The sequence below is a fragment of the Mesocricetus auratus genome, unplaced genomic scaffold (genome assembly GCF_017639785.1).
Source record: "Mesocricetus auratus isolate SY011 unplaced genomic scaffold, BCM_Maur_2.0 Super-Scaffold_100041, whole genome shotgun sequence".
NCBI lineage: Eukaryota > Metazoa > Chordata > Mammalia > Rodentia > Cricetidae > Mesocricetus > Mesocricetus auratus.
In genome coordinates this window covers 4,278,831-4,300,269 of record NW_024429218.1, presented here as the reverse complement: position 1 = coordinate 4,300,269, position 21,439 = coordinate 4,278,831, and the positions used below count along the sequence as shown (strand labels likewise).

General features: G+C 47.1%; 1 protein-coding gene across 3 annotated transcripts in view; it reads left to right on the top strand.

Moving 5' to 3' along the window:
• The window catches only part of Arhgap10 (Rho GTPase activating protein 10), a 252,142-nt gene that overhangs the window by 117,344 nt on the left and 113,359 nt on the right, over positions 1-21,439 (top strand). For all 3 annotated transcript variants that reach the window (XR_005872780.1, XM_040734823.1, XM_040734822.1), the window contains 5 exons: positions 599-705; positions 2,377-2,471; positions 10,933-11,014; positions 13,116-13,161; positions 15,372-15,437. Coding sequence is in view for 2 of the 3 variants with exons in the window: in XM_040734823.1 (XP_040590757.1) it covers positions 599-705; positions 2,377-2,471; positions 10,933-11,014; positions 13,116-13,161; positions 15,372-15,437 (396 nt within the window). In the remaining variant the exon portion in view is untranslated. The remainder of the gene's footprint in view (positions 1-598; positions 706-2,376; positions 2,472-10,932; positions 11,015-13,115; positions 13,162-15,371; positions 15,438-21,439) is intronic.

Sequence of the window (21,439 nt, the reverse complement as noted above, 5' to 3'; positions counted from 1 at the left end):
GCCCTCAGTTGAATTCCTCAACTGGTCAGATGTACCGAATGCTTCACTCCTGCTCGCCCTTAGTTTTCCTCAGGGCGCTTCAGTTTCCTTTCCTTGACTAAGTGTGGTCCCCTTAGCTGACTTTCACACTGGTCATCTGGGGAATGGAGGATGGGGGGGGCGATAGTGCTGTCTGTCACATCAAGGCTGCAGGCGGCAGGTGCTGAGTTTCCTCCCGTTAATCTGGAATTTCTGAGGAACTCCTGGGTCTTCTATAGCAGGCTGCAGTGTATGTCATTTATTGCGTGTGACCGTGAGTGAGCCCGTGCAGTCGAGCATGTGGGGACGAGGTGGCTCGCTCTTTCCCCGCGGGATCTGGGGATTGAGCTCAGGCAGGCAGGCTTGGGCTCTCAGGACTTTAGCACACCGAGTCAGCCCAGTGTCAACATGCGACTTCAGCTCCCAGTGATCTGGTAAAAGTGCCTTAAAATCAGGTCTCGCAGTGCTCTGAGGCACTTCCTGTCTCTTGCAGCCCCTTTCTGTTAGCGCCTTCATTTTTATGCTTTGTCATGTCTGCCTCCTCATGAGGGAAAACACAAACATTTGTGCTTTGTTGAAGGGCCGGCTCCATTTGGGTCCAGTTGGGTCAAACACTATTGCATGTATCGGAAAGCAGCCAAGAAATTCAACATGATCCCGTTTGAGCACAGGTCTGGGGGGAGACTGGTAAGTATTTAGTTTTTATATTTTTATGAGAGATACTTGTTGGACCTGCTGTTTCAATAGTTTCGTACTGACTGTTAAGAAATCTGATTTTGGGGGCTGGAGAAATGGCTCAGCGGTTAAGAGCACTGACTGTTCTTCCAGAGGTCCTGAGTTCAATTCCTGGCAACCGCATGGTGGCTCACAACCACCTTGAATGAGATCTGGTGCCCTCTGCTGGCATGCAGGCAGAAGGCTGTATACACAATAAATAAATAAAATATTTTAAAAATCTGGTTTTAGGATTAAAATCTCTGTTTTGATTCTAAATCACACTCCTGGGTCTTTACAGTTAGATTTTAAGACAGGGAGCAGTAGAGTTACGTCATTGTTTTAGAAGAGAAAGAAGGCTCCTGCAGGAAGCTCTGTGACCTGTTGGTTGCCCACATTCACGTAGGAGGTTGAGCGTGTTCACTCCTTACGTACTCACAGTCTGAACGCACTGGAAGGAGACGTGGGCTCTCGTTCCCTCATTCAGTTAGGCACACTGAGTTTTACACCCTGTTTGCTTAGCTGCTCGTCCTGACACCAAGCTCGGTAGTGAGGCCTGGGGAGGAGCTGTGTGAGGAAGGTGACCCTCCTGCGGCCAGTGAACGGTTGCCGTCCGTTGCTCACAGCTAGCCCTGGTCTCCTCGCACCAGCAGTGAGCGCCATCGGCCGCACATTCTCGGAAAGCACGTCAGTTGGTTGCTCGCTGGGTAGTTGGGTGACATTTTGCTTCTAAACTGACTTCTGTCTACATACCCTTGGCTTCTTCTAGAAACAGACAGACAGACAGACAGACAGACAGACAGACAGACAGACATTAAAGCAGGCTGTACGAAGGAGCCTTCTGTAATGATGGCTGTGGAAAACAGCCTCCCAGAAGAGGCTGAAGTGAGGCTGTCACTTGTGGAAGGCGGGGGGTTGGAACATTAGCCATGAGCTCACGAGTTTGCAGCTTCTCAGCATTTCTAGTTAGTGACTGCTTTCTATTCTAGGCCCCAAGTGACGAAGTGATATATTGTAGAATATAGCTGTGATGTTTTGAATATTTTACCTACCTTGGGTCTTTTAAAATGCCGCTTACAGACCCTCAGTTTCTGGGAAACCCTAAGTGTAGACTCGGACTCTGCCGTCGCTCTCTGCTGAGCCACTGCGTTGCTTTTGTCTCGAGTCCTACGGCTTTTGGGGAGGCTGGTGGCCAGAGACAAGTGGCGTTTCAGTAGAGGGGAAACTTGTAAAGAAGTGTAGCGTGACCTCTCAGGACGCAGGGCTGATGCACAGATGGACCGGCTCCAGCGTTAGAGGGTAAACACTTGTGATCCCGGCTCCCTATGCTGCACACCCAGGTTGGTCGCAGTGTGTACAGGCTGGTAGTGGTCACGCCGATATCGGCACGCTTTAGGGTGGTGTGACGTTAAGGCAGATCTTGACTCCTTAAAGAGCGTGTTGACAGGCAGGCCATCCCTGAGTGCGTGGGCTCATCCTGTGGTCAGCATTTGTGAAGTCTGCCTAACAGTACCACTCTCAGGGGTCACTGGAGACCCCAGGGAAGGGCCTGAGAGCTGAGGAGCTGAGGGGCTAGCCTCGCCTCCTGCAGGGCAGCACCAGTGGGTTCTGCGCAGCAGCTTTGAGTATTGTGCTTGTTTGCAGGGGGATGGAGAGGTGTTCTTCTTGAAAGAATGCACCAGAAGGCACGCCGACTCCATTGACAGGAGGTTTTGCTTTGACCTCGAAGCTGCTGACAGGTAAGTTGTAGTTAATTAGCTACAATATTAAAACTCATTTGGCAGTGTGACTTTTTAAAAATGTGTTGTAGGAGTGATTTCTGTGAACTAGAAAAATGTTACCTTTTGGTGTGTCCAGAACATCTTCACTGTGAGCTGTTGTTGGTCACTGTGTAGTTGTAGGGTTATGATGGCTTTTTCTTGGCTGGAATCATTCTAACCTGTCCTTGTCACCTGAAAGAGGAACACTGAGCATTTTACTGTTGATGCACTTCCGAGTGACAGCAGGAAGAGAATAATGAAAGAGAATGTCAGCGGTGTGAGGTAACGTTAAAAGAAAGTGCTCAGTGTAGTAGTACAGAAACAGTGCTCCTTCCTGTGTGTGTGTGTGTGCGCGCGCGCGTGTATGTGTGTGTGCGCCCGCGTGTGTGCGTGTGTGCACGTGTGTGTGCGTGTATGTGTGTGTGCGCGCGTGTGTGTGCGCGCATGCGCAAGCACGTGCAGTTTGCATGTGCAGTTGGGAATTCATTGTGTGGTAGAGGGCAAACCCTGTCACTACAGTCAAAGACTTTTCTTACTAAGTCACGAGAGTCTCTGGCAGAAGTACCAGAGGTGACACCTGGAGCGCTCGGTGCTGCCTGGATGGTGATTCCACGCCTCCCTTGGTGTGGTTGCAGTAGTTTGTAGATAAAGCTGTTTGATGCGTGTGTAATAAAAACTTTTCAAAGGAGAGTATCAGGAATGAGAGTGTTTCACATGAGGCCTAGTTGTTGCTGCTCTCTTCGCATGGCCCTGCTGAGAATGTGGAGTTAGCACAGAGGGAGAGGCCCATGAGTGGATTCACGGAAGAGCAGTTGCAGAACGATGTACCTGCTGCTCAGCACCCTGAAAAATTTGGCAGTACTGTGACAAGGACATACAAAGGATGGTTTCCCAAGATTGTAACAGAAAGAGAACATTGTTTGAAAAGAGGCTAAAATTTAAGTCACCAATGAGCTTGGTCAGTAGCCGGTAAGGCCTCTGTGTATGCTCATGAAGAGCGTATGTCCATAGCTGCCCTCTGCCCAGTCCTTGCTGGTTCCTGGGTATTTATTTTATCTCATTTAATCCCCACCACACCTCCCCCAGGAGAGAACCTCTACAGCCCTATGTTTATTTTAATGTTATGTGTTTGTTCAGATGTATGTGCACCATGAGCGTGCTGTGCCTGGAGAGGCCAGAAGAGGGCGCCATGTAAGTGCTGGGAACCCAAATCAGGCCCTCTGTCAAAGCAGCCAGTGCTTTCAGCTGCTGAGCCGTCCTTCTAGAGCTCCCCCTGTGTTTTCTTGTTGAACTCTAAAGACTTTATAGACTATGTGCAGTCATCGATACTACCGTTCCTTGCCTACACCCACCTGTCTTTAAATTTCCTCACAAAAAACATTTAGTTTTGTAACCATTCTTCATTCAGACCGATTCTCCCTCCCATCAGCACACACCACATTATTTCATGCCTTAAGAAAAAAAAAGCCTTGTTATCACACCGTTCGTGAGCCCTCTCCTTCCACCTACTGCCTGTTTTGTTCCACGAGCAGCAAACAGCCCTCGGAAAGCCACCACGTGATTGTCTTCCTGCTGCGCTCTCTGCTCAGTGCCCACTCTCCCCGTGACGCAGTTGGCTGGGTTGCTGCAGGGACGCTGTGCTTCTTGCTTTCCTCCTGCCTTGCTGCCCCCCCCCATTTTTTTCTTTTTTATTTTTTTTACCTTCAGCTCATCTCCCAGATCCGGTGGCGCTGGAGTTCCCTGGGCTTAGTCTTCCGGACTCTTTTCTCCCTTATGACCTTGTCGGGCCCATCATTCAGTGCCAAGCGTCAGGGTTTCCTCTCTGGCCACCTTTCTGTATTCCTGTCGGGACGGCTCAGTGGGGTTGCACAGTTGGAGCTCATAGGTTGCCTCTTTAATGATTTTTTTTCAAGGACCTTTTAGGTTCTCATTATTTTTGGGTGATGCTGGTGTTGCAGCCCAGGGCTTTGTATGCATTGGGGAGTATCCTACCGCTAAGCCATTCACCTCATTGCATGCTGTTTTGTTCTGAGTAGAAAGTATACTTTGTTGGTGGGATCCAGAATTTTATATATGCACATGAAGTCAATCTTACATAAATCTAACCTATATAAAAAGTATTGTTTGCTTAAATCTCGCCATTCTCTAACTCTCTGGTTAATTTGAAAAATTGCTCATAATCATAATCCTTGGGTTTTCAGAATGAATCCCGTTTTTACTTTTGGATTATAGACTCCTATTGCTTTTGGCTTATTTCTTCATTTCTCAGTAGAGAAACATCTACTTGTGTCTGCTTTTATCAGTGTGTGGTGCAAGATCCTGTCATTCCAAACTGTGTCACTCATTTGTGGAACGAACACTTGTGGTCTAGGGCTGGAGGGAGGGTTCAGCAGTTAGGAGCACAGACTGTTCTTACAGAGGACTGGACTTGATTACCAGCATCCAAATAAGGCAGCTCACAACTGTCTCTGCCTTTGGCTCTGGGGGATCTGGCGCCCTCTTCTGGCCTCTACAGGCACTGTACTTTGGTGTATCTATCCCCACCCCAACCTAAACACATAATAAAAATGGCTTATGAAAAAGATAGTGTGCTGGATATGAGGGGTGAATGTACACTGAAACCTCTATAATTCCGAAGTCGTCAAGGTATTTCCTAGAAGTTCAAATGTGATGGGCCCTGCCTTAGTTTATTCCCCGATTTCTGGCCCAGAAGACTGTTAGGAATCACAGTCACTTATTCTCACGGGCATTCTGTGAGAGTGGGGTCCTGTGCCCCGGACGCAGTCTTTCCGTGTGGAGGACAGCCTGCACGTTTGCACCGTGTTAACTGAAGTTACTCGCTCTGCGGAGGAGGCAGAGCCGGGATTGGCTTCAGCCGAGCACCCACCAGGCTATGCTTGGCTTTGTTCTGCTGCTGTCCAGCCCAGGCTTCACTCCGCTTAAAGGGAAATAAGTTTAGCCCGTTTTGACATGTCGTGTGGGCATTGTAAATGGGTTTCTGCACAGTTCCTATTGGGATCTTTTGAATAGCAATTTCATAGCTGATTATATACTTTTAATCTAAATTTCGCCTGCTTTCCAAGTGTCTGTTTTTGCTATTTTGTATTTTTGAATATTAAAAGAAGTGGCATTGTGGCTGAGTGTTCATGAGCCTGGGCAGACATTTAATCTTCTTGCGTGGGTGTCAAGAACTCCCTACAGTTGTGGGTTTTAGTTCAGATCAGGTTTGGTTAGGCTTACTAGTTTTAGTTCAGATCAGGTTTGGTTAGGTTTACTAGTTTTAGTTCAGATCAGGTTTGGTTAGGTTTACTAGTTTTGGGAACGAGTTACCATGGCTTTAAACAGTGCTTGTCTTTTTCCGGTTGGGGAATCCACAGGCAGCCAGGTCAGGGTTGGCTCATTTCCTTGGGCCTGGCTCCCATTTCCCTGACAGTGCTGTTGTTGTGAACATTTCCAGAGATTTCTCACACTGGTGCGCCCGTGTTCCCCCAGGTACAGCGTGGCTCATAGGAAGCATTGGCATCTTGAGGTTGAATCCCTGTGCTGATGCTTAGATGACCCGAGGGGGCAGGGAGCAGCAGGGGGCTGAGTGGGGATCAACAGGCCATTCTTACTGTATTGTTTCCTAGGCAGATACATAGGACCCCCCCCCCCCCCTTAATTCACAAAAAGGCAGCTTTGGATATTTTCTTGGATAGAGGGAAACATTTAAGAGCATGTGCTAAAAAACCATTAAAGAATAGAAAATTGAATGGTTGTTATAGCACTCTTAGAACTCCACAATTAAAGACGTAACATTTGAAAGTGGGTAAAAGATGTTTTTCTAAGGAAAATGCACATGTGCACGTGGGCACAAGGAAAGCTCTTGGACATGATCAGTTACTCGGGAAACGCGAGGCAAAGCCACGTTGAGGTGATGCTTGATCTCCCCAGGGACAGCTGTGTTAGCGAGGTAATAGCAAATGCTGCCATGGGTGTGGACGATGGCCGCCCCCCCACGCTAAGGTGGGGATATGAGTGGTGTAGCTGCCGTGGCAACAGTTTGCAGCCCTTCCAAAGGCAAAGCGTTACATCGCCCCCTGACACAGGAGTCTTACATTTCACTTCTATATGCACATGAAGTTTATAAGTGTACAGACATATATCTGGATGTAGTAAAACGTATATCCACATAAAACAGTAGGAAGAATGATTTGTACGATTTTTGCCAACGTAGGAATTACTGGAACATTTATATGTTGATGAGTGCATGCTGGAATGTTTGGAACAAGCCTTGAAAGTGTTTGAGTAAGAGGAGCCGGTGATAAAGTAACACACGTCATGTAATTCCGTGTGTGCACATGTCCACAGCAGATAAGTCTGTGTGGATAAAGAGCGGAGGAGGGCTGCTTAGGCCTGGGGTTGTGCAATGTGGCAGCGATGGCCGCTCCAGGCAGACCTTTTCCTCATGCATGTTTTAAAATTGGCTTTGGTGATGTTTACACAAATCTGAAGATACTCACTTAGAGTGAAGCAGGTTTACGGTGGTGTGCAGTGTTTGCTCACCAGCAACTCCAGTCTGTGTGGGGTGCGGCTCTGTTTTCCAGATTGACAGTTAGAGCATGTGTCTTCCAGAACATGGGTCGTGCGGTTGACTTTGACAGCAGCGGGAATGCTGGAACTGTTAGCACCACCTCACCCTGGCTCGTGGACAATTGCCAGCTGGTTCTGAGGGAGGTGACAAGGGATAAAGTGAATGGCCCGAACTTTCAGCAACTTCAGGGGCGGAGGGCTTCAACTTTGTATGAGAGTAGAGACACTTCACTGCCATAGGCTTGCAGGCTAGTGTTAAATTTTACTTTAGTCTTTTGAGGCAGGATTTTTCTGTGTAGCCCTGGCTGGCCTGGAACTCTCTTTGTGGATCATTCTAGCCTTGAATGAGAGATCCGTCTACCTTTGCCTCCTCAGTGCTGGGACTAAAGGCGTGTGCTGCCACACCTGGCTCTTATTTTTTTTTTTTTTTGGTCCTTTCTTTTTATCTCGTGGAAATGAGGTTTGAATTCACAGCTTTGAAAATGCTATATATTACTTTGCTGTTGAGCCTCTGAGCTACAGCCCTGGTGTTTCCCAGACCTTTGCAGAGACAGGGTCTGGCTGAGTTGTCCAGGTTTACCTCCAGACTACTTTTCCTGCCTCGGCCTCCCGTGCTCCTGGAATTACAGGTGGATACTATTGCATCCTGCTGAGAAATGATGTCTAAATGCATTCTTGCTTTTCTTTTTTGGGGTAGAGACTAGCTTTGAAATGCTATCAGTGAGGGGCACTCCAAGTCCTAAGCTGACTTTTGCAGATTAGGTGACAGTTGGGAAATTCAGAAATAGAAGTTCAAGGCAAAATGAGTCATGGGAGGTGCCGAGTTAAGCCCCACCAGTCAGCAGTTCTCAGCTGTGGACAGTGCCGTACGTTTGACAGTGTCTAAAGATACTTTCAAACTAGTTTGTGTTTGAGGGTGGGGCAGGGTTGGGAGGAGCTGTAAGTGGTGGTTGGGGTTAGTGGATGATGGTGGAGACAGTTGCTGCAGACATCTTGTGGGCAGAGGCCTGGAGCGTATGAACCAGTACAACGCACAGTGGCATTACAGTTGGGAATCCATGTGTTTGGTGAGACAGATGCCGACAAATGCTTGCAGAATTGCATTGTTTCGTGTAAGTGTATGTATGTATGTAGTATAAAGCATTGGCTTAATTTGGCTATCGTACAAATAATGACTTAAGGGAAAATGGTGAACCATGGAAAATTTTAAGTTCCTGTTTAGAGAGACTAAGAAGTGTAGTTATTATTATTTTAAATCCTTTGTAGAATTGGGAGAGCACGGAGCAGGTAGAGGGAGAAGCATCTCCGGTGCTGAGGCCTCTGTGCTCTTCAGTGTGTGTACTGAAAGCATCTCCGGTGCTGAGGCGTCTGCTCTGCAGTGTGCGCAGCTGTGTACTGAAAGCATCTCCGGTGCTGAGGCCTCTGTGTTCTTCAGTGTGTGTACTGAAAGCATCTCCGGCGCTGAGGCGTCTGCTCTGCAGTGTGTGTACTGAAAGCATCTCCGGCGCTGAGGCGTCTGCTCTGCAGTGTGTGTACTGAAAGCATCTCCGGTGCTGAGGCGTCTGCTCTGCAGTGTGTGTACTGAAAGCATCTCCGGCGCTGAGGCGTCTGCTCTGCAGTGTGTGTACTGAAAGCATCTCCAGTGCTGAGGCGTCTGCTCTGCAGTGTGCGCAGCTGTGTACTGAAAGTGGCGTGGTTGGTAGTGATGCATCCACCGCCACGGTTTTGATTCTGGAAAGGAAATCTGAGTTGACGCTGTATGAGGCTACTCTTGGGATGTGTGTTGAAGGGAGTTCCATGTGGGCTGTACAAATGATTCACTTTGGTGAAGGAAGCATCTAGTGCCAGGGTTCTGTGGTGACAGTTGTCACTTCCTGTTAGTGAGGAGTAAACCCAGACAGTGGGCGTGTTAGTGTTACACGCTGTGGCTGTGAATCCTTATCAGATACACTAGGAAGTTACCTTTTACAAATGATTGGTAGCATTTTTTTTGTTCTGTGAGATATTTGTGTACACCAAGTTCAAAAAGGACTTTCCTATTTTCAAAAGTGAAAACCGTTGTAATTAATGTGTGACTTGCAAAGATTTGGCAGGGCCATGAATGATAAGAGGTCTATTTATTTTTCTCATACAGATAACTAGTATTCCTAGCACCAAATGTTGGCATAGACTTCAATCAGATTGAACTGTTTTCATTTATTCTGTTTCCAGGAATTATTTAGCTAGGTGTGGGTCATTAGTGAGGGACAAGGATACAGACCCATGCGGTCAACCTTAGCAGTCCCCTAGGCCCTTTGGGACCTCAGCTCAGCCAAGCCAAGGACTCATGACTTCGACCACAAAGGAACTCAGGACTCTTTAGCATGAATTGGAATTGTTCTATTAAAAGTAGAGATGTGCACGAGGAGAGAAAACACTCATGGGCATAGGCTTTATTGGAAGAAATTTCCTGGGCCTGAAGAGACGGCTCAGCAGTCGAAAGTGTTTGCTACTCTTGCAGAGGACCTGGGTTCAGTTCCCAGCACCTACATATCACAACATCTGTAGTTCCAGCACTGTGGAGTCTCATGCTCTCTTCTAGCTTCTGAGAGCACCTGGCATGCGTGTGGTGCACATTCATTCACATAGGCAAACACACAGAAGTAGAGAAAGAAGAATTTGACAACACGTGAGTGTACGGATTGGAGGAGTAGATGTGTAGGGAGAGTATCAGCTGTTCTCACGATGGGCTCTGAGCCACAGTTCAGGGTCGTAGCATTAGCTCTCTGCACCAATGTGGTGACTCTCAGGGCGGCTCCAGGGGTCCCTTAAAATCTGGTGACAAAGCCAGGGTGTACAGATGGTTTCTGGTGAGAGTTTTAGGAAATAGACAGGCTGTCGGCTGTGAAGGAAGAAAGGCCTTACCTAGCTGGTAATTGTGTTAGAATGCTTGCTTCGCAGCTAGTGGGAGGATTCAGTTAGACTCCTTTCCTGGCTCAGTTTCCCCTTCTGAGACTTCCATCCCTTTATGTTAAGGTTGAGGGCAGAGGATAGCTGTCTATGTCTTCTTCCACACTGATGGGATGTGGATCCCTGTATTGAGGTGTCTGAAGTCTCCACACTGATGGGATGTGGATCCCCGTATTGAGGTGTCTGAAGTCTCCACACTGATGGAGATGTGGATCCCCGTATTGAGGTGTCTGAAGTCTCCACACTGATGGGGATGTGGACCCTATGATCCACTGACTTTTAGAGAGCCATCATTTGAAAGAAAATATGGAGAAGAGGATGTCATCACACAGGACATCAAATCACACAGCATACAGTAGTTTGTTAGACAGAGAACAGACCCAGAGCAGCAGGGGTCCCTTCACCTTCCTTTGAGATGCCATGCAGCCGAATTGTCAGCAAGCATGACTTGGAAAAAGCCCAGCAGAAACTACTAATGGGATGTGATTTCTTTTCCTGTGGCACTCAGATTAACCGAATTAAAGAGTCAGAGTGTACAAATGGCAACTGCCACAGGTTGAGGAACAGTATGTAGGAAAGAAGTGTTTGGGGCATGATAAAAAATCTTGGGGCCTGGCACAGCAGGGTGACATGTATTTGCAATCCCAGCACTCAGGGGGCAGGGACAGGAATATATTGAATTCAAAACCAGTTTGAACTACATAGTAACACCCCCCCCACACACACACACGTATTCTGGAGGTGAATCATAGGGGTGGTTATACAATAACGCATTTATCTGTAAAAACTGCCTAGATAGCAAATTTTACATTATATGTTATTTATTAACGAAAACATTTAATCCCGGTGGTCAAGAGTCTGGAAACGGAAAAGGGGTTGTGTTGGCACTGAGTGACCCTATGCTCTCCTTGTCTTTCAGGCCTGGAGTCCCCTTGACCGTGCAGGCGTTTTCAGAGGAGGAGAGGAAGCAGTGGCTGGAAGCCCTGGGTGGAAGAGAAGCTGTAAGGACACCGGGGCGTTATTTCTAACCCCGTACGGGGGGATGCCAGCCACGGCATTCCTGATTTAAGGAGTTAAATTTTCCTTTACCCTTAGAAGTTTCTCTTTCTCTGTATAGATTTAGGGCCCAAGTTTTTAAACTTTTATTAATATTAATTTTTGGTTCTTCAACTGGATCTGAGCCAGACTTGTACTCTATCTTTTTGCTTCTGGCCTTTGTGTGTGTGTGTGTGTGTATGTATGCATGCACATTCATGCATGTGAGTGTGTGAGAGTATGTGTGTGTGTGTGTGTGTGTGTGTGTATGTGTGCGTGCGTGCGCTAAGGATGGAATTTAGGGTCTCATGCTGACAGAACTCTTTGACACTCACCAGCACAGATTCCAGCTCCCATGCTTGGCCACTATAACCACGGGGAACTCCAGCTCCAGAGGGTCGAATGTCTTTGGCTTTCATAGTCACCTAAACTCTCACAGATACATAATTTAAAAAACATGGTGGTGCATTCCTTTAATCACAGCACTTGGAAGGCAGAGGCACGCTGATCTCTGACTTCAAGGCCAGCCTGGCTTACATAGAGAGTTCTGGGACAGAACTACAGAGAAAGATCCTCTCTCTAAAATGAAAGAGTTTTGATAGTATGGAGATGTAGTTATGCTAATCCTTTAATCCTTTTGAGTAAGGGCATTTCCTTAACTGTGATGATTTCCCCAGAGCCTCAAGAAGCACGTTAGAAAGTGGGCTTCCATGCAAAAATACCGCGCACACGGGCGCGCACACACACACGCACACACGCACACACACACACACACACACGCACGCACACACACACGCACACACACGCACGCACATGGTAGAGCCTTTGAGGAAAACGGGCTTCCAGTTTGGTTTTGTCTTGAACTCATGATCAGTTTGACTTCCCCTGTGAAGAGCCAGGTCACTGGCAGACAGCGGCTAGGACGAGGGAAGACTGCTCAGTGATGCTGGGTGCCTTGCAGCTAGTGGGTCGGTGCTAGGATTCTGAGAAGCCGCATGACTGCCATGCTAGTCCAGATGCAGCTGCTTAAACTGTGGGCAAGGACTGTCTGCTGCTTTTGTGAACACCAGGAACAGTCAGGAACGGTGGACGTTACTGGTTGGAACGCCGCAGCTTGTCAGCCCGCCCGTCTGTCAGGTGGAGCGTTTCCCGTTTGCTGGTAGCAAGTTCCTTACAGACTGCAGGGCTTTTCAGCTCACTGTTGCCAGTGTGGCATGCCTCTCTGCAGGAGCAAAGCAGACGGAGAGGAGCCCTGTTGGTGTTACTTACTTTGCATGTGAGCGTACAGTAGCCTGCCATTGACCACGGGCGGCACATCCCTCCTGCGTTCTCATTGGGTTACACATGGGAGCTTTCCCACACTACTAGTTGGGACACCGGCTGGGTGTCCTAACAGTTCACTTCAACTCTGACGCCGCTGTCTGGAGTGTTGGTGGCATTGGCATCTAGGGGACTGCTCTGCTTCAGTTTTGCCAGTAACAGGGGCTGGCCTTTGGAACACAGTGTGGTGTGAATTGGGGGATTCCTGGGACCCCCTTCCTTGGGTGTAGTAGTTGGCTCGCAGAACTCAGGGTAAAGGCACACTTTGTAGCGTCTCGTAGAGCGGGCGTGTGAAGCAGTCCATAGGGCCGGTTGTCAAGTGAGGGTGGGTGTTGAAGAGCTCCCATGCCCCTGTAGTAGTGCCACCGTCCCAGCTTTTGATGTACTCATGGGGGAGGGGTCATCAAAGCTTGTTGATCTTACAGGTTAAGCTCATTCCCCAGGTGGAGGCCCAGTGTTAATTCTTTTATCACGTGCAGTATCTAGTTACACCCTTAGGCTGCATATTCAGGTTTCGTTTCCTAAGCTATGTGTTTAGCGTGAATTTAGAGCTGTCCCAAAGGGCTCTTGAATAGCAAAAACGTTTCTATCAGGAAACTCCAGGTGTGTGGGAACTCTGTTCTGTAAAACATGTGCTGCATCATCTAATATTAAATTGATGACATTGAAACTGTGCATGTTCTTATTGACTGGCTCATACTGATTTGCCGAAAGTGCTGAGATTTGTCTCTTTCTTTCTCTTGCTAGCTGTTCCATACTTTTAATAGAGCCATCATCCCGAGACCAGAAGGAGGTAAGTGCTCCCTCACCCCGTTCATCCCCACCCCATGCTGTTGCTGGGCTCATAGGGTGGCCCTCCTGGCCCCATCGGAACCTCACTGTTGAGTCCTTCTGCGCTTATGTAGACAATGGGGAAGTCTTGGTCAGGAAGCCTCCAGCCTTCTGTGCCTCAGGAGGCCTTGGAAGGGGCTGCTCCTTGGCCCTCTCCTCTCAGGCTTCCTCATCCCGCCACTTGTCACTCTAGATAAAAACATAATGATGTTTGGTTGAGAAAAGCTAGATGTTGCAATGGTCCTACACGGGGCGAGCGTGCTCAGGGAGCATGAGAAAAGAGAAGATTCTTAAGGCAAACGTGAGGAGGATTACTTCAGATATTTTGAAACAGTAACCCTTGGCCACAGTGAGTAATAAATAACAAGAGTGACCCCAGTCTGACGGTAGACCCCTAGATGCTGGGCAGATTTCCTTGCGTGAGCAGTTATATAGGGTGTTGGTTCTGTCCTGGGCTGACTGTGGATCCGTGTAGGGTTGTGGATCCGTGCAGGCTGTGAATCTGTGCAGAGCTGTGGGTGCGTGCAGGCTGTGGATCTGCAGGGCTGGGGTTCTGACAGTCTTGTTTTGGTTACCGTCAGGTAGTCAGGACTGAGAACTTTCCTTTCATAAGCCTCCATCTTCATTCTCTTGAGTTGGTTTGATTTTTGGCCACCCATGTGTTCCTGTCACCCTTGCAGCCTCCAAGTGTGTGCTGTACAGGGAACATACACTTAGTCTTGGAAAATAGCAGCAGCAAGGGCAAGCTGAGGTGTTCACATACCGTATGACAAGGACCTGCACAAGGGACAACAAAGCATTGCCACAGTCAGCCCAGGACAGAACCAACAAAGCATTGCCCATCTCTGTACACAGAGTGTACAGAAACAAAAATGCTAAGGCCCGCCACACTGCTTTGAACTCACTTTTGATAGGTTTCGTGAAATTAAGGCTATACTTGGCAAAGCCATAGAAAACCCTGTGTAATGTGAAACACGGTTTCAGAAACAGTTGTGATCACTTGTGCTAACTCTTGAGTCAGAGACTAGAGATCTGTAGCCTGTTGACAGATGCCCCCGAGGGGCCGTGTTCTCCCTCTTTCTTTACTGGTGCCTTCTCTTCCAGCCTTCCTTTCTCTGTCCCTCGTTCTAGCCTTTACCTTTGTCTCCGTCCTCTCTTAATATCTTAAAGAAGTGTAATCATGTCCTCTCCTGTCATCAGTCGTGGATCCTTGAAACCACTGTTCAATTTCACTATTAAAATTTACTTTAAAGACACACAGTGGCATTGCACGCCTTTAATCCCAGTGGCAGGCAGAACTCTGAGTTCAAGGCCATCCTGGTCTACAGAGCCAGTTACAGGACAGACAGGGTGACACAGATAAACCCTGTCTCGGAAAACAAACAAAAAAGTTCACTTTAAGCCCAGTGTTACGGATTCTGAACAAAGTTTATATCCAAGAACTAGAAATCCCCACGAAGCAAGCGTTAGTGCTGCAGTCCCTTAGACCTGACAACAATGGCTAGGGGGTGCTGCTTTCTTTCATTAAAGTTTGGAAACAAAAGAAGGTTTACAAATATATGCCAGCCTGGTCATAAGCAAGCATTTATATTGGAAGCAGTATAAAATTGCATTTTCCATTGGCCTGTTCTATCACATGAATCGTCTATTTTAAATTCAAAATTTGAAAGCAATAAAATCATTAAAAAGCCTTGGTGCATAGTGAAAATTATCAAAATACTGCCAAGAAAACATTTAACAGAAATTTTTACTAAGATTTTCCTTTCTGTGTTAAGCAGAAGCTCAGACGCACATTGAAAAGTTTTCATTCATATTTGGAGTTTTCTCTAATTGAACTACTCTTAGGATTTTTGGCAAAACACAGAGATTATTTCTAGGTAGCTTCCCTTAGAAATTGCTCTTATTTTCTTTTATGGTTTAAAATAATCTGTACTATTAATGTAAAACATTTTATATTACAAGTTGAATTATAATAGTTGGACATCTTGATTTTCATCATGGAACTCCTATAAATACATAAATTACGCAGGAAATATGCAGCCTTCAGCAGTTTTAAAATAGGTGAAACAAACATTCTAGTACCTTAGATTGTTTTTTCTTTTTTTTTTTTCTTTTAAAGGAAAGAACACAGTAACTACTTGTCCCTTAACATTTTATAACTGTTTCTTTTAGGTGCACAGTTGGATACGTTGGGATTCACAATTCTCAGGAAATGCATCAGTGCTGTTGAGACACGAGGTAATGGTCACGCTTGCTCAGTAGGTTCATTCCTGGAGGTGTGTAACACCGGAGACCACTGCAGCATGCGGTCACATGTGCTGGAGGTCTGGAGGTGTGTAACACCAGACACCACTGCAGCATGCGGTCACATGTGCTGGAGGTCTGGAGGTGTGTAACATGGGAGACCACTGCAGCATGCGGTCACATGTGCTGGAGGTCTGGAGGTGTGTAACACCAGACACCACTGCAGCATGTGGTCACATGTGCTGGAGGTCTGGAGGTGTGTAACATGGGAGACCACTGCAGCATGCGGTCACATGTGCTGGAGGTCTGTAGGTATGTAACACCGGACACCGCTGCGGCATGCGGTCACATGTGCTGGAGGTCTGGAGGTGTGTAACATGGGAGACCACTGCGGCATGCGGTCACATGTGCTGGAGGTCTGGAGGTGTGTAACACCAGAGAGCTCTGCATCATGCGGTCACAGGTTACTGCACACTCCTGAGGTCTGTAGGTATGTAACACCAGACACCACTGCAACATGCGGTCACATGTACTGGAGGTCTGTAGGTGTCTAACACCGGAGACCACTGTGGCATGTGGTCACATGTGCTGGAGGTCTGTAGGTATGTAACACCAGATACCACTGCATCACGCGGTCACATGTGCTGGAGGTCTGGAGGTCTGGTAATGCCAGACACCACTACAGCACTTAGTTACATTTTACAGCATAAAAACTCTTTCTAGATAGCAGGGTCAGTTATTCCTTTGTTATGGCAGTGTGGGTCCCTATATTTTCTCCTGTGCAAATGTGGGTTAACTTCACATATTTCTTCTTTATGTTAAAAAAGGAGGCCATTGTTAAAATGGAATCGCATTTGCTTGTTAGATCCACTTTCACACGAAATACCGCAGGGTAGGTGACTGAGGTGCAAATGCTTCCTCACTGTCCTAGAGGCTGGAAGGCCAAGTGCAGGGGAGATGGCGTTAGTTTCTTCTGCGGCCTGTACCCTGGCTTGCAGATGACATCTCCCATTGTGTCTTTTCTGTGAGTATACACGTCCCTGATGTCTGTTTCGTGTATTTAGATTGCTCTTTGTGTATTTATGGATTCAAATCAGGCTCATGGCAGAGGTGTGTGTGTGCGTGTGCGTGTGTGTGTGTTCGTGCGCGCGCGCGCGCGTGCACCCAATTTTAATAACCTCACCATCTTCTTAAAGTCCCGTTTGTTTTTTTTGGGGGGGTGATGGGGTTGGTTTTTTTGTTTTTCTTTTTTTCAGACAGGGTTTCTCTGTGTAGCTTTGGAGCCTTTCCTGGAGCTCACTCTGTAGACCAGGCTCATCTCGAACTCATAGAGATCCACCTGCCTCTGCCTCCCAAGTGCTGGGATTAAAGGCATGCGCCACCACCACTAAAAAATGTTACATTCCAAGGTTCTGATGTTAGAACTTTACAGTTCAGCTTGTGCAAATCATTGGAAGAATCAGCAGTTGGAAAGCTAATTCTTACCATTTTGTTTAAGCACCTTAAAGATGGTTTTCTTAATCTTGCGGGATACTATTAAACCTTACTTAGTGGAAGAGGCTGGGATGTTCAAGGCTCTGGGTTAGTACACATACATATACACTTTTGAAAATAGTAAAATTCAGTGATCTTTCATAATAAGATGTCTTTATTAATTCTTTGACTATTTTATACAAGCATACCATATTTTGATCATATTCATCTCACACTTCTGAATTCTCTTAGAACCATAGCTACCTCCTTCCAACCTCATCTCCTTATCTCTTTCAAATAATTCACTGAGTCCAGTTTTTGCTCCCCTATCCTCATGGTGTGGGGCTATGCTAGATAGTTTTATGTCATCTTGACACATGCTAAAGTCATCTGAGAAGAGGAAGCCCCAGTTAAGAAAATGCCTCCGTGAGACTGGGCCATAGCTAAGCCTGTAGTGCATTCTTTTAATTAGTGTTTGATGGGGGAGGCCCAGCCTGTTGTGGGTGGGACCATCCCTGGGCTGGTGGTCCTGGGTTCTATAAGAAAGCAGGCAGAGAAAACCTTGGGGAACAAGCCAGTAAGCAGATCCTCTCCATGGCTCTGCCTCAGTTCCTGCCTCCAGGTTCCTGTCCTGTTTGAGTTCTTTTGCTGTTTTCCCTCAGTGTGAAAGACCCCCAAAGGGAATCTTCCCGGCAGGAGACCCTTGCCCAAAAATCGAGACAGAGCCACTGGATGCAACAGCAAGAGGGTTCTTTATTGCTCACACAGGCGCCTGCGGATGCTGCAGCACTTTGGGAGGCTGAGCATACAGGGATGGATTTAGTACAGCTTATATAGAAGCAGGCTTTATTTGCATATGAAGTCCTGCAGACCTTGCTAGAGTGGCTCTCAATCAGGTCTGGCAGGCTTGATATGCAAAATGAGGTAGAAGGCAATAGGGTACTCGTCTTGGTGATATCACAGCTTTTGAATTTTGCACTCTTAGGAGGGGCGCGGTTTACATGAGTGCGGTGGGGGTCTTTCAAGTGATGAACAGTGATTTGACGCCAGTAAGTGCTTTCCTCCCCAGCTTACTTGTGATCACGTTTCATTGCACCAAAAGTAGCCTTGCTAGGACAGAGACCTCACTGGGGTATGGCAGACCCAACAGGGAGTGTGGAGGATCCAACAGAGAGAGAGTGGAGGACCCAACAGAGAGAGTGGAGGACCCAACAGAGAGAGAGTGGAGGACCCAACAGGGGGAGTGTGGAGGACCCAACAGAGAGAGTGGAGGACCCAACAGAGAGAGAGAGAGTGGAGGACACAACAGAGAGTGTGGAGGACTCAACAGAGAGAGAGTGGAGGACCCAACAGAGAGAGAGTGGAGGACCCAACAGAGAGAGAGTGGAGGACCCAACAGAGAGAGAGTGGAGGACCCAACAGAGAGAGTGGAGGACCCAACAGGGAGTGTGGAGGACCCAACAGGGAGAGAGTGGAGGACCCAACAGGGAGTGTGGAGGACCCAACAGGGGCAGAGTGTCAGGACCCAGCAGGGGGAGTCTAAAAGCAAACTGACTCCCTCTGGAAGCCACCTGTTGATAGCTGCTCAGTTAGCGGTAGGGTTTGGAAATGAAAAGTTTGGATTTCATCTGTTCAGTTGTGTTGCTACTGCTGTCACAGCCTTAGATTGTTTATGTCCTCCATGCTCCTCTCTGTCCCTTTACAGTCTTTTGCCATTCCCACCTTGATAAGAGCCACACAGACATTTGTAACAGACTTGATGACGTATTCTAGGATTCCCTGGTGGTCTTTATGATTCCTGGGTTCAGTCCAGATCTGTGAAGGACCATTGTTGGTCCTAGTGAAACTGGCCTCCTGTAGAACAGCCATGTGACCAGAGGGGGGCGGGGTTCTATTTGGCTGTGGGGACAAGAGTGGACACGGGAGGTTTCTGTGCATGGAGCTTTGGAGATTTTAGGAGAGTGAATATGGACGTAGAGGAAAGTCTCCATCACAAAACTTGGAAAGTCTCCATCACAAAACTTCTCAGTGTGGCTGAATTTCAGCGTGTCTAGCCAAGGGAACAGTGTCAGGTGTTTTGTAGACAAGGGCGAGCCCCTAGGAGACACTGCTGACCTCCGTCTTCTCCATCTTTCTCTGAGTTGTTTTTATCCCAAGACATTAGTGCCTCTCCTCTGTTGCTCAGGCCCTGGCTTTGCTAATTACATTTCCTGTATTTACTTTGTTTCTGAAAATATACTATTTCCTTGGAATGGAGAAAATGTCTTCCTTATTCCTTGTGTTTCTTATTTCTGTTAGCACCGAGTGCCTTTTGTGTGTAGTCAGCCTCTGTAAGCAATCTCTTTGGTGTGGACATTCAAGAGACAGGGCCGACCTACCAGACTGGCAGATTGACAGATTGCTCGCCGTAAAATTATTGGAAGGGCTTGTTTTTATGTGGTTAGGATTAATATTTTCATTTAACATATAGGAGCTTCACCCTGTTAGATGCCTGTGCCAGCATCTTTCTGGATTATGGGTAATATAGAACACAGAGAAAGAGGAAAGTTTTCTGAGCGGGAAGTATGATTATATAATTTTCTCAAGTAAATAACTCCTCTTCCTAGAAAGGAAACATGCCAAGTTTGTTGGTTTTTTTTTTCTCGATGGGCCTTGCAGAACACCCAATTTTGAGGTATATGTATGGCATTGTAAACAAAAACAGTAATTCTTTTGTTTAAAGACATCTTAGTTACTGTTTTTTAAATAGTCATTATGTTAAAACTAAATTTGTATGTCACTTTTGTTTACGAAGTTTCTCTTAAAAGTCTTCCATATGTGCATAATTTGAATATTCCCTTTACTTTTTTAAAGCATGGCATTAAAATGTTAGTCTAGGCAAGCTGTCAGTTATGAAATTCAGCATCGTAACAGGCTGTGAATTCATGGGGTGGATAAGTCATGACAGGCCTTGATTTGTCACATGTAAAGCAATTCCTCTTCCTTTGAACAGCAAGGTTTTAGATTCCTGGAGACTCTTCTTGACACTGGCTGAAGACCGTGCCGTTCCCATGCGGTGCTTCGGCTGTTGGGGGCTGATGCTGGGCTGGGGCCTCACCATTAATCTCTGAAGGTGGCTTTGGGTGGGGAGGTGCCCGAGGGGAGTGGCGGCACATTTCCCCGTGATTGCACATTAATCCTCAGTCACCAAGGGCGGATTCCAAGCGAAATGAGGGAAATAAAGAACAGCTGCCCTCAGAAAAGTCACACAAGGGAACAGCTCCTCGCACTCGCCGTCTCTGTTTAGTCAGTGTGGGTGTGAGGTGAGCGTGGGCGTAGAGGACAGTCTCCTGTGGGAGGAGCGAGCTGGAGAGCCATGTGGTACCCGCAGAAATGCAAATGGAGGATGGAAAGACTGCAGCCAGGCGGGTTAGGGCTGAATATTCATTCCCTCAATTAGCCGGCTCACTCATTTTTAGAAAACTCACTCTGAAAATCTATTAGCCTTAAATGGATAATCGAGTTAAACTAGTGTGGGTAAATACTTGCAGAAGTATGGTCCAGGCCATGTCCCTGCTTACCTCATGTCCTTGAAGTGGAAGGTTGATGCTGTTGATTCTTCTCTTGTTCAATGGCTGTTGTTTTACTCAGCCGAGAATTCTCCAGCTTGCTTTCATCTTTTGCTTATCTCTGGTTTTGTTCACTTTCCCCACCTTAGCCCTTAAATCCTTGCAGTAGGCGTGAACTCTGTCTAGTAATCATGTGAGTGATCTAGCTTCTGGGTGTATTTGGGGTTGGGTGTTACAGAGTCAAGAAAACAACAGTGGCATATTTTCAAGTCATGCCGTATGTGTGTTTAGACAGAAGACTTGTAAACTTGGTGGAATTGTCGGTAAAGTTTCTTGCTACATGTTAACTGACTAGGTTTTGTGTGTTTCCACCAGAGTCTGGATTGTGGTGTTTTATCTAAGCGTCCTCCAGCCAGGCCTCACTGCTGTCTCAGCTTGAGCAATCAGTAACCCACTTCTTCATCTCATTTTATCTGCGAAGGAGGCTGTTGCCTGTGTCTCCCGTCCACCACCGTTGTGGAACGGTGCGTGTGGGGTGCTCCTGAGTAACATGGAGGTAATTAAGAAGTGCCGTTAGTGATGAACTTTAAGGCATACTTCTTTCCCATCATGACAGTTTACACGGGGAACAACTGTCATTTTGTATGGCTTCCGTGACAAGCTGCAGTTAGCTGAGTTGGCTTGAACCTTTTCTGTTCCTCATTGTGATGTGGTCACTTGAGCAACAGAGCACCAAACAAGACAGATGATAAAGAAAGGAAGGCTAGAACATCGTCTCAGGTTTAGAACATTCACAGAAGGGGAAATGAGGGCGAGAGGGTTGCTGGTTGCCTGGAATTGATCAGTACCTGGTGCCATAGCTGCTCTGAGGCAGGGACAGAAGGCAGCATCAAGACAAGGCTGGACATTTTCAGATGATTTAATCTGCATGGGGAAGGAAGATCATGAGACTTCCAGAAATCAGGAGCCAACTTC